Raw genomic sequence first — 12,581 nt, 5'->3', positions numbered from 1 at the left:
GGAAAGATGTTCACTGGCAGACCCAGGAATGACTAGTGGGTCCCAAGTGTCAGGACGACTTCACCCCACCACAGGCCCCCCTGGGGAAGGAGGTAGGGAACGTAATGCTGGCAGCATCACTACAGAGCTTGATGGGGGTGCAGGGTGCCCCTCCCCAAGCCAGCGCCTTCTCCAGGGTGACTGACCTCCTCCAGGGTGACTGACCTTCTCCAGGGTGACTGACCTCCTCCAGGGTGACTGACCTTCTCTAGGGTGACTGACCTTCTCCAGGGTGACTGACCTCCTCCAGGGTGACTGACCTCCTCCAGGGTGACTGACCTTCTCTAGGGTGACTGACCTCCTCCAGGGTGACTGACCTCCTCCAGGGTGACTGACCTTCTCCAGGGTGACTGACCTTCTCTAGGGTGACTGACCTTCTCCAGGGTGACTGACCTCCTCCAGGGTGACCGACCTTCTCCAGGGTGACCGACCTTCTCCAGGGTGACTGACCTTCTCCAGGGTGACCAACCTTCTCTAGGGTGACCGACCTTCTCTAGGGTGACCCACCGCAGACAGAGGGGGCGGGACGTGGCGTTTGGGTGGCTGCGAGTCTACCCAGGAAAACCACACAGTAGAAGGAGCTCACCATTTGCTTTCTTTATTTTTCTATTCTTCCCAGGCAGTCAGTGAGGCAGCAACATTAATAAAAAGGGAGAAGAACTGTTTTCTTGCATGGCAATTCAATAACCCCTCTCACACCGATGCTCACAGATAATTCTAAGAGTTTTTCATCAAATTGAGTCTAATCTGGATGGTCTGGCATCCCAAACACCAAAAATAACTCCCGGAGTGATGTCGGCCAGCTTAGGAGAGCTCGTTTCCAGGAAAGGAGGATGATATTGAACAGAGAGGGTTGACAGTCAGTCTCTTCCCAGCTCTTTTCAAGTCCTAGCAGGTCAGAGAGGAGAGCCAGGCTAACTGCTCTGGTTCCTTAGGGAGGTGGGCACCTCCTGCTCTCCCCACCCAGGGAGCCCCCAGAGCTACTACATCAGCGGGAAGTTTGGGGGGTTCTCTGTGGATCCCACTGCACGCCATGAGCCCCAAAGCATGCCTGCTGCCCACACTCACTCTTGAATTATTTCAGCCTTCCTCTCCCTTTGTGTGCGTGATCCTTTGTTGAAAGGGAAACTAAGCGGATTCAAGAGGCCGACTGATGCTCACTTGGTAATGTCTCTATTGTCAACAGAGTGCAGGATTTATTTGCAGCAGCTTGGAATGTCCTGGGGCCAGAGAGGGTAGATTCTCTTAGAATGCCCATGAGCATCTCGAATGGTAACATTTGGGACAGCAGAGCCCTGGGAATGCTGCCATTTTAGCCATGCAAATTGCAAATGCATGGGGAACTCTTGCTGTCACGCAAACAGGAGAAGCACCAGTTTCCCTTCCTGTACAGCCAGGAGGCCCTCAACAGGCAAGCTCCTCTCTCTCTCTCAGACTCCCAGGATGACTTGCTGAATCCTCCCACCATCCTTCCTCTGCTGCCCTGCCCAAGTTATTTGGATAAATGGGAACAAAGAAACTATCCTAAGCCTCCTCTTGGGACCAGCCTTGCAACGTACACACACTCCCAGGCCTTCTTGAATTACAGAGAAAACAATGAGGAGTGAGTCCTCTATGGAGCTACAACCAGGGTGGTTTAATTTGCAGGGGTCCAGGACATGACTCAAGAGTTGGGAGGTCACCCGCGCTGTCGTCTTTTCCGTGCCCACAGCTTCAGCCGCCTGGCTGGCAGGCTGACGGGCTGCTTCCCGAACTTCTCCATGATCTCTCTGATCCTGGCCAGGTTGGTTTTGCTGAGCGTGAAGTCGCACTGTGTGGCCCCCATGTCATAGCCGACTATGCAGTTCTTGGTGGACGAGGTGAAACCTTCTGCCTTGGCCGTGACCATGTACTCTCCGGGGTTCAGAAGGCGCCAGTAATCCCCATCACTGGCTGTGAAAAGAAAGCAGGGGAATTCAGAGCAGCTCTTTTCTAACAGAGATATCACCAGCTCTGTTATTCCAAGACCAGCCTCCTGGCCAGAGAGAGACTCACGGGCAGGCAGTGTGGAATTTGAGCCCCAGCAGATGCAAATTCTTAATGCATTTTGGAAGCCAAGATGTTTTCCTTTTTGGAAACCGCCTTAATGGTTTTAACAGGAAGGGGACTGGGGTGTAGGCTCCCCGCAGTGTTAATACGCATAAGCAGAGATGGAGAAACAATCGCTAACATTCCTTTCTCCGTGACAATACACACCATTCATGATGAACTTGAATGTCTGAATGGTATGCCCTCGCCACAGAATGCCATCTTGAAAAGCCATCTGTGCCTGGCTTCCTGGCTTCCCTTAGCATGGCTATAAATATAGAATAGTAGCATAGGGGTGGGGCTCTTCACGTCTGAAAAAGAGAAGGAAAGGGCTACAAACGACCTGGGGGGAGCCCCCAAGGTCCACACCTCATGCCATGGTCCTCTATGAAGAAATGGAACTACAGGAGCAGGTACACGTGGACGTTGCAGGCAGAGTCCCCTGCCCCTTCCCCCGCCCCGGTTACACCATTGGTCAGGCACCTAACTGGACCTGGGTCCATCCTTAACTCAATGCTAGATCCTTGTTGCATAAAGTGGGGTTCTAGGCCAAGGCCACTGCTCCCCAGGGGGCCTACACCTGCTGAGATCACTTGGACCCCTGACATTAAAGAGGCTTCGAGACAGAAAAGGAGACATCAACTCCCACATAGCACATGGAAGGACGAGGCAGGCACCGATCCACTGAACCCTCCAAGCCAAGTTCTGATGTAGGTTGTATAATGATCCCCTTTTCTACATGAGTAATTGGATGCCCAGGGAAGTGTCACGTCCTGCACAAGGTCACACAGCTAGTGATTAGCTGGTCTTCCCAGGCCAGGTTTGTTTTCTCTCTTATGATGATCTGTCCTGCCCGGTCTAAAGAGAAAAGGCTGGATTTGGTGAAGTGCTACGTAGGCCCAGGCAAGGTTTACTCATGTGAATGAAGCCTGATGTCCTCTAAAGAATGGAAGAGAACTCTGTCTGTGTGAGAATATTTATCTCCCACATACACGCATATAACACTCCGAAGCACCATGTTTAAATTCACATCACAATCTTTATTCATCTGAGACGCCCCATGCAACGTGGTGAGCTCACGAGAGCACAAGATGTCATGAAAAATGAAATACGCAGGCAGTTGTTCACTACACGTTTGCACAGTCCACTACCTGGTAAACAGGCCTCAATGTGAGAGCCCCAGGCACACAACGCAGGCAGACGGCTCCCTGACTTTCTCAGCACTGCGCCCTGTGTCTTCCTGCAGTGAAAATGCAAGGTTCTCAACTAAATAAAATGCCACTTGGTGGTTTTTCAGAAGCCGAGAGCCACGCCCAGCCATCTTTGTCTTGCTATCAGACGGCCCGAGCCTCCCGGGCAGGCACGCGCACTGAGACATCTCTCCGGGCTCCCAGCTCCCAGGCACACCTGCCAGAGGCGCCCCTGCACCCTCCAGACAACTCCCTGTCCGGTCTTGGCCCCGTGTTAAGCTGTGGGCTCCGTAAGACCTCTGGCTTATTCTTCGCCACTTAACTGTGTGTTTCAGTCACGTGTCCTTGACGAATGCCAGCTGGATTAAGTGGGATGAAGACAAACAAACATGAATACAAATGTCCTATTAACGTGAGAAGTTGTACATATTAAGCCTCAGCCACTGTAGGTACTTTCTCCCCACCAACACCGGAGTGGATTCGTTAAAGGCCAAGAACCGGCCACCTGCCAACTAACCTGATAGAGGCCGCTGGAGGCGAGACCTTTCAGTGGGAGCGCCCACCTCGAGAACACATTGAGGTCAGTCTGAAACACCCCAGGGAAGGGGGCAGCCCAGGTTCTCCCCAAGGGAGATGCTCAGGAAGCCAGGAGTGAAAGAAATCCATAATTAACACGTGCTTGTCAGCGCTACTGATTCAAATTTATAAGACGGCTTTGTAATTCTTTTTCTCCCCAAAATAGTAGAAGGTTCCCTCCTCATCCTCTCCTCAATCTGCCCGCCTTTGCTGTGCTGGCCTCCTTCTTATTACATCATGGTGCCCTGTCAGGGGTGTGTTTCGGGGGTGAGTGTTCTGTGGAGCTGCAGGGGGAGGTGGGCACCCAGCTGGGATCGCCCAGCACCGGTGGACAGAAGGAACAACCCAGGCCCTAACAACGAATGGCCATTCATTAGCAGGTCGTGTTAGTGTTCCCAAACAAAGGACAGTCACGTGGCATTCCGAGCCAGGTATTGGGCCAACATATTTACATGCATTTAGAAAGCATCCTTACTAGCTTCTCTCCCTGTGGAATTCCACTCAATACCCCTGTTTATTTTATGCAAAATCCCTCCTGGAATAAAACTTGTCAGATCACATAAGCCTCAGACAGAAATCAAGGCAAATTCAGAGCTTATGTGGAGCAATGAAGGACCCCGAAACCAACGCAATAAAGAACCATCCGTGACACACGGGATTCCTCTGTGATGCGAACGTGCTGGGAGATAATTTTGTGGGGAATAAAGGGAGATGGAGCTGCATTTTCCATTAGCTCATCAAAACTGTCTCCTTGATTACAAGGGCTTTGAAATTCCGAGCTCATTAGGCGAAGCTCTCTCTGCTGGCTTGTGGGCCCCTAGGGACATTTTATCTCCCACTCTGTTTAAAACTCTAATTTTCTCACATTGCCTACAAAAGACTAACAGTCCAAGGAATGTTTCAGGCTCTTTTACAGGCGCTCATTAATAATGTATAAAATACAAGGCCTATGCAGAACCAGATCAAAGAGCCCCTTTCATCCACAATGATCATCTGCACCTTGCATGTCTGGCCCGTGACAAGTTTACAATCTGCATTTGTTGACTTAATGAATGAATAAGTGAATAAGTGAATGAATGAATGGATCAGTGTATGCCTGCCTATGTGGGGCAACTATGTACCAAATGCCATGCTAGCCAGTGTGCAGCCTTGTGGTCAGTGGCTATAATACCCTGGAGGACAAGTGGATGCCCAGGAAATATGGCTGCGTGAAGAAACAGGCAACTACCTCGAAAGAAGGCGATTCAGGGCATCACACCACAGTCTACTGTTTTGTGGCATTTCACCCATTTACAGAATAATCGTCCTTCTCTGCCAGGCACGTGAGCAGGCAGCCCGGTATTGAAGAACACCTGGGCCAGGTCTGAATCCCAGCCTCCCCCGTCCTAATGTCCTGGAGCCTCTGCTTCCTCACAGGTCACATGGGATCACTTGGGGGAGGACAGGGTGTCTTCATGCATGTGACCAGCTGGCGGGGAAAGGGACCCTTCTCTTGTTCAGGGGGAACAGCGTGGGACAAGGGAAGGGGGACCACATTGAGAGTCTCAAGCTCTTGGCTCAATCCCAGCTGAGCCTCTCGCTGTGCATCTGGGAAACGCCACATAATGTCCAGTGCGGCTGGCCGCCCCGGCACAAGGTAAGCTCTTAGATCCCCGGGCGCAGGTCAGGCCAAGTTAGTGTCAAGTCTCGTTTCTCCCAGTTCAGGCGTGCCTGCAGGCTGAAGAGGTCTCTTATGGAAATCATGGTCTCCTTCTTCTCGCTGATGATGACTCTGTTCCCTACACCTGGGCGGGACCTGCCCTGGGTTGAGTGATGCCCTGCCCCCCCACACCCTCCAATGGCCCACATCCTACCACCCAGGACCTACGAATTGACCTTATTTGGAAAAAGGGTCTTTGCAGATGTAATTAAGGATCTCAAGATCATCCTGGATTATGTGGATGGGTCCTAAATCCAATGACAAGTGTCCTCATAAGAGACAGAAGAGGAGGAGCCAGGAGGAGACGGAGGCAGAGACGGGAGTGATGCAGCCAAGGAAGCTCAGGAATGCCTGAAGCCACCAGGAGCTGGAAGAGCCCAAGGGGGATCCTCCCCAGGGGCTCCAGGGGGAGCACGGCCCTGCCGACACCTTGATTTCAGACTCCCGGCCTCTATAACCCTGAGGGAATAAATTTCTGTTTCTTTAAACCACACAGTCTGTGGTCATTTGTCATGGCAACCACTGGAAACCAATGCAGGACCCAGTGCCCCGCTCACTGCAGCTGACAGCAAAGCAGAGTAGTTGCCTTGCTGACGCAGCACTCCCCAACGTCACCCGCCCCCCCACCACGTAGGAAAACCTCTGCGTGTCGGTTTAAACATGCCTGTGGGCACACCATCTCCAATGGAACGCTCGCTGACAATCTGACTTAAGCATCCAACCAATTCTGTTCCACGTGCATCTGTCCCTGCAGCGTGCTGCAAACCTCATCCATCAAAGTCAAATTCGCCGTTTCTCATTTCCCCCTGAACACGCCAAGTGCCATCCCAGGTGATGAGAGTCCTGGGGCACAAGGGTAAGCCTGGGCTTGTTTTCATATCACTTTCTAATCGGCAAAGAATAAGGCAGCTCTTGTGCGGATGGTTGGTGTCTGCGGGCTGCTTCCCAGCCAGCGCTGCAGCTCTGGAGCAAGCAGGGAAGCAGCCCACAGCTGCTCCAACACCTTAACCCAAGCCCCAGCCGCCTCCTGAACCTTCAATGGGTCCTTCAGCCTCTTTGAGCTTCTGGTTTTCACCTGAATAAGGGACAGAGAGAAGCCAGAAAGCAGAGGCTGAACATCTTGCTTTCTAGGGTCTCCATGGAAAGTTGGAGAAAAGAGACAATAAGCCAGGTCAGAGGAAGAAGTTTCTGGGCCTCAACTTGTGGTTTTAACTCAAGTAAGACACTTCAAGAAAACGGATATTTCCTCTTGAGAAACAGTTCACACACATTATTTGTAGTTACCTGTTCGGATGTCATGGTTAACGCCCTCTACGGAGATAACAGCATTTGGAATTCCTTTTCCGTGCAAATCCCTCACCAGGCCTTTGATGCCCCGATGAACCTGCTCGACAAACAGGAGAAGCAGATGAGCTCACCGATCAACCGGCACAGCGAAGAGGGCCAGAAACCAAGAGCCCCCCACAAAGCCACGTCTGGCTCAAAAGCTCCCCGGCTCTGCATGGATTTGGTGTGTAAATTTCTGTATTCCTTTTGGGTCCATCTACTGGAAAGTCTTCCACTGGAGTTAAAATATTCCAGAGGTTCAGAAAATATTAGGATCTGAGATGGTTCATAAAAAACACATCCGGTAAAAATGGAATTTAACTTTTATAGGCACATTTATTTTGACTTTCCTGGACTCTACAGACTAAACACATAGACTTTAAGAGTCAAAGAGGAGAGAAAAGACTCAAAAGCATCCCTGTAAAGTACAGTTCATCCTCAGGGCCCTTCCACTGGTGAGACGAGTCACAGGACACACACCAACTCTGAACCTCTTGCCTCAGGTTCCCCATCCGAAGATCCAAGATGACATACCATCATTTCCAGTGACATCCTTTATACATATTGCTATGCCTGGGCATTTTATCTGTAGGAGGCTCTTTGGCTAAACTGGGATTATCACGTAAGAATGACTAGGGCCTTCTCTCTCTTTGATCATATATGAAATGAAAAAAGAGCCTTCCCTTACAAAATTCCAGAGTGGGGATGGAAAGTGTGCTCACGGCTTCCCAGGAGGGCAGAACAGGTTCACACTGTTCTGTGCCAGGAAAGTGGGCTGTGGGCTGCACTGACCCTCCCAGGATCCTCATGGATCAGACTTGGATGCTGAATCGCAGTGCCAACCTCTGCCACCATGAGGAGGTGCAGGTACCAGGAAGCTGGCAGCCCAAGCCCTTGGCTGAACGCTTCTTCTGACTCACCTATGAGAACCCGTGGAAGAAGGGCAACCGCCCAGTACAGCCTCAGCATCTTACTTCCTAGTGAATGTGAGTCACGGTAGAGTCATATGAAGTTCTACATTCTTTTTATTTCTCTGGTTCCTGTGAGTCTATTCCTTGTAGGGGCATGGATGCTATTTGGTTAGTTTTAGTACCAAACTAGAGCCAGTTTGCTCAATGCTACAAGCCAGGCGTATCCTTGAGAGCAGGAGGAATAGAAGGCGTGCGAGGGTCCTAGCATACATGGCAGGACTTCCTCACCAGCTACGAGCAGAAGCTCAGCAGGCACTTGTTAGAACTGTTCCCAGGTGACACCCGACACCCGCAGCAGTGACTCCTCAGCCTCCGAGCTGTTATGGGCTGAACTGTGTCCCCTACAAATCCATTTGTTGAAGTCCTTACCCCCAGTATCTTAGAATGTGACTGTATTTGGAGATAGCATCTTTAAAGAGCTGATGAAGCCCTAAGAGTGGGCCTTATAATCTGACTGGTGTCCTTGTAACGAGAGGAAATTTGGACACACAGGGACACCAGGAGTGTATGCACACTGAGTAAAACCATGCGTGGACACAGTGACAAGGTGGCCGTCTGCAAGCCAAGGAGAGAGGCTGCAGGATGAAACCAACCTGCTGACACTTTAATTTTGGACTTCTAGCCTCCAGAACCATAATTTCTGTTGCTTAAGTTCCCCGGCCTGTATATTTTGTTACGCAGCCCTAGCAGACTAATACAAGGGGCCTGAGTATGCCGGCTGGACAAACACCCCTTCCCCACAGAGCCGCATCCTAGAACCCCGGAAGTAGTCTCACTCACCATGAACCAGTGGGAGCAACTGACATTGACTTAGAGCTCACAGACAGCAGTTCCTTCTGACACTGTAGTCGCTAGCCCAGGGTGCTGGCCGCCATAGGAAGCACTAATTTGATCTCAGGCTTTTGGCCATCTCAAGGGCTTGGCTCCCTAGCTACAGCCCATCACAGCCGTGTGGCCACGTCATACCTGCTCCATGAACACGATTAAGGATTCCCGATTATTCTCCCACTCCTCGGGCAGCTGGCTCTCATGCGGGTATTTATCGCAGCCCACATAGATGGATAGCTCGAAGCAGTTTGTGTGAAGGTAGCTGAAATCGTTGAGACCTGCCGAGCCAACCAGACAACGTTTTAACTCAACAGTGCTCCAAGTGGCCCTGGGAGACAGCAAGAATGTTCAAGAATGTGATTCAGAGGACTTCATCCGAACAAGGAGGTATATCAAGTGTCTACTCTACACAAAAAATTAATTAGAGCAACTGATGGGGGACAGAATGGGGGGTTGAGATAGAGAGAAGATGCAGCCGGAACAGTCTGTGGGGAAGACAGGCCTATGTAGGGCATCTTTGACAAAAGGAGGACTGAAATGTTTTCTAGATAAAATTATTTTCATTTTATTAAACTCAGTTTAATACTATTTTTAGGATAAAGGTATCATTTCTTTTTTCTTAAAAAATTTTTTTTTCTTTTTTTTTTAAATTAATTAATTAATTTATTGGCGGCGTTGGGTCCTCGTTGCTGCGTGTGGGCTTTCTCTAGTTGCAGCGAGCGGGGGCTATTCTTTGTTGTGGTGCGCGGGCTTCTCATCGCAGTGGCTTCTCTTGTTGTGGAGCACGGGCTCCAGGTGTGAGGGCTTCAGTAGTTGCGGCACACAGGCTTCAGCAGTTGTGGCTCGCGGGCTTAGTTGCTCCGCGGCATGTGGGATCTTCCCGGACCAGGGCTCGAACCCACGTCCCCTGCAGTGGCAGGTGGATTCTTAACCACTGCGCCACCAGGGAAGTCCCTCTCTTTTGTTTTCTTTTTGCTGTTTTTTATTTTTTGAAAGGTATCATTAATTAATAGTATGGATTTTTAGTGTTTAATTAAATGTAGCTCAATAGTTATGCTGCTCTCAGCTACAGCTCTATAACTGTAGAATAAAAACTGCAGTTGTCTATTCTAATTCATAAACATAGCTATCCGTGCCACCATTTACCGAGTGTTTTACATAAGCCAGAAGCCGTCCTTAGCGCTCTGCATCCAAGCTCATTTAGTCTTCATCACAAATCCAGCAGAGAGGTAGGTAGCATAGCCCAGTTTTACAAATAAGAGAATTGAGGTGGGGAATGGTTAAGGACTGCATTAAGGAATGTATCCAGAGTCGTGCATCTGGACAGTCAGGGTTTGAACCCAGGTGTGTGTAATGTCTGCCCAGCCCTTGCTTGTCACTGCTGGGGACTGAAGGGAAAATGTCCTCACCACCCAGCTGGAAAGCAGACAGTCTCGTGCATCCTGACATGGCTACAACAGAACTTGGTCCCTGTATTAGTTTCTTAGGGCTGCTGTTACAAAGGACCACCAACTGGGTGGTCTAAAACAACAGAAAATTATCCTCTCATAGTTCTAGAGGCCAGGAGTCCACAATCAAGGTGTTGGCAAGGCCACACCCCCTCCAAAGGCTCTTCCTTGTTTCTTTCAGTTCCTGGTGGCCCCTGGCACTCCTTGGCTTGTGGCTGCATCACTCCCATCTCTGCCTCCGTCTTCACAGGGCCTTCTCCTCAGTGTCTGTGTCTTCTCCTCTTCTGTCCCTTATAAGGACATTTGTCACTGATTTTAGGGCCCATCTGGGTAACTCAAGATGACCTCATCTTGAAACCCTTATCTCAATGACACCTACAAAGACCCATTTTCCAAATAAGGTCACACTCACAGGTTCCAAAGATTAGGAAGTAGATGTATATTTTGGGGGTCCCATTCAACCCGCAACAGTACCCAAAATGCATAAATGAATGTCAGATGGCATAAAGTCCAGTGGCTCTCTTCCCAACATTTTATTTTTGGAGACCATCTGAAATAGCAAGAGCACAGTGCTGCTATGTTATGTGTGAGGGCCAAGAGACTCCCCCAGCAGAAGACGCCACCGACAAGCCCTCCCTGGCTTCTGAGAGTCAAGGCCACAGAGAGAGGAAGGTGGCTGGGCTGGTTCCTCTGTTGACTGGGGACAAAAAGCAAGTCCTCCTGCGCTTCAGCCAGCCTCGGTCCCCTCTCACCCGTCCTCTCTTCCCTCCTTCCTCGGAGCATTCAGTGATACATCCCTCAGTACAAATGTCTGTTTAAAAATCACAGCTTTGGGGCTTCCCTGGTGGCGCAGTGGTTGAGAATCCGCCTGCCAATGCAGGGGACATGGGTTCGAGCCCTGGTCTGGGAAGATCCCACATGCAGCGGAGCGACTGGGCCCGTGAGCCACAACTACTGAGCCTGCGCGTCTGGAGCCTGTGCTCCGCAACAAGAGAGGCCGCGATAGTGAGAGGCCCGTGCACCGCGATGAAGAGTGGCCTCCCTTGCCGCAACTAGAGAAAGCCCTTGCACAGAAACGAAGACTCAACACAGCCAAAAATAAATATAAAAATAAATTAAAAAAAGAAAAATCACAGCTTTTGGTGTCAAGAGCAATTCTGTATCGATCTGCTGCCTAATCGATAAAGTCACAGACAAAACTGTACAAAATACACAGTCACTCTCTCTACCAGATTCCAGATTCGAACCATTCACAGGTCACCAGCCACGGGCCTTTGATCACATCTGTGATCAAATAAGGACAGTGATGGCAGTGGCCTAAAAGGAGTGGGATGGTGTCAAGTTAATGGAAAAATCCCTCACAGGGCCTTGTCTGGCTGAAGAAGGTTGGTCAAAAATACCAGGTCAGCTCATTCAGTGGAACCCGAGGCGTGGAACCTCAGGCAGCGCCCATCGATCAGCATGGACAGGCCCTCCTGGGAGGGCTGGACCCCTCCGCACACACACACAATTCTCATTATCCCAACCTTCAGGCCTTGTTAGTACTGAAATAAATAAATGTGATACTTAAAACTCTGGAGTGGGTCTGCCATTTTGCCATCAGTGCTAGAAGCGCTGGAAGAATTGGCAAAATGAGACACCAGGAGACCGGTGGAAAAGCTTGCGCCAGGCTATCGTTAACGCTGAATTCCAGCCCTTCAGCAAATGTCATGCAGCTGGGAATCCTCCGTAAGAAATGGCTTCAGAAGTGAAACGTGTGGGCAGGAGGTGTGGGGTGATCCAGATAGCTCTTCCTGGCTGAGGCTTCTTCCTCTGTGTTCTCTCCGGGCCTGGAATCCTGCTCTTGTCACGGCTTCAGTGTGGAACACGGGGCCACGCAACCCTTAAAGCTCTGTGGGCCCGATGCTGTCACAACATCTGCCTTCCTTGTGCGGGAGAGGATGCCAGACAGCAGCCGACACAAAGGTCTCACATCCCTTTGGAGTTGAAATGCACACACTGCAAACCATGTGCCTCTTGAGCTAGACTGGGACCTGCTCCCAGCTACCCACTCCCCACTAACTAAGGCCTGTCGGTGCACCGCTAACGAGTGAGCAAGACCCGAACACAAAGAAGGAGTGGAGGGGGAGGAGGGAAGGAAATTAGAAATCCCATCTCATTAATCTACAAAGAAATGAATCTGCAGACTTCGTCACACCGCCTGCAGGAAGAATGATTAAAAAGGCTTAAGCCACCACATGGCTCTGCCACAAAAGTCCCCGAAGTAATGGAAAATACAATTGATAGAAACAAATCAAATGCTGCTGATGTGATTAAGTGGCAGCCGACTTTTCAAAACGTTGCTATTGACCCACTGCTGACAAATCCCGCAGTGTCCGAACCCAATCCAGTCACAGCAGCCATAAAACCTAAACAGATACTTCACATAAAGATTATT

At 50.3% G+C, this 12,581-nt stretch overlaps 1 protein-coding gene across 2 annotated transcripts in view; it reads right to left on the bottom strand.

Moving 5' to 3' along the window:
• Positions 1–621: 621 nt before the first annotated feature.
• Positions 622–12,581, bottom strand: part of CPXM2 (carboxypeptidase X, M14 family member 2) — a 128,554-nt gene continuing 116,594 nt past the window's right edge. Inside the window, exons 12-14 of one of the 2 annotated variants that reach the window (XM_057531228.1) lie at positions 8,835–8,974; positions 6,856–6,955; positions 622–1,971 (exon numbers count right to left, since the gene is read on the bottom strand). In XM_057531228.1, coding sequence (XP_057387211.1) covers positions 1,718–1,971; positions 6,856–6,955; positions 8,835–8,974 — 494 coding nt within the window. In that variant the 3' untranslated portion in view covers positions 622–1,717. Of the gene's footprint in view, positions 1,972–3,173; positions 3,656–6,855; positions 6,956–8,834; positions 8,975–12,581 lie in introns of those variants that run through there. The other variant, XM_057531229.1, reaches the window with a different exon arrangement.

The sequence above is a fragment of the Balaenoptera acutorostrata genome, chromosome 16 (assembly GCF_949987535.1).
Source record: "Balaenoptera acutorostrata chromosome 16, mBalAcu1.1, whole genome shotgun sequence".
NCBI classification, from domain to species: Eukaryota; Metazoa; Chordata; class Mammalia; order Artiodactyla; family Balaenopteridae; genus Balaenoptera; species Balaenoptera acutorostrata.
Note: the sequence above shows the minus strand (reverse complement) of the source record. Positions and strands in the feature narration are given on the sequence as shown.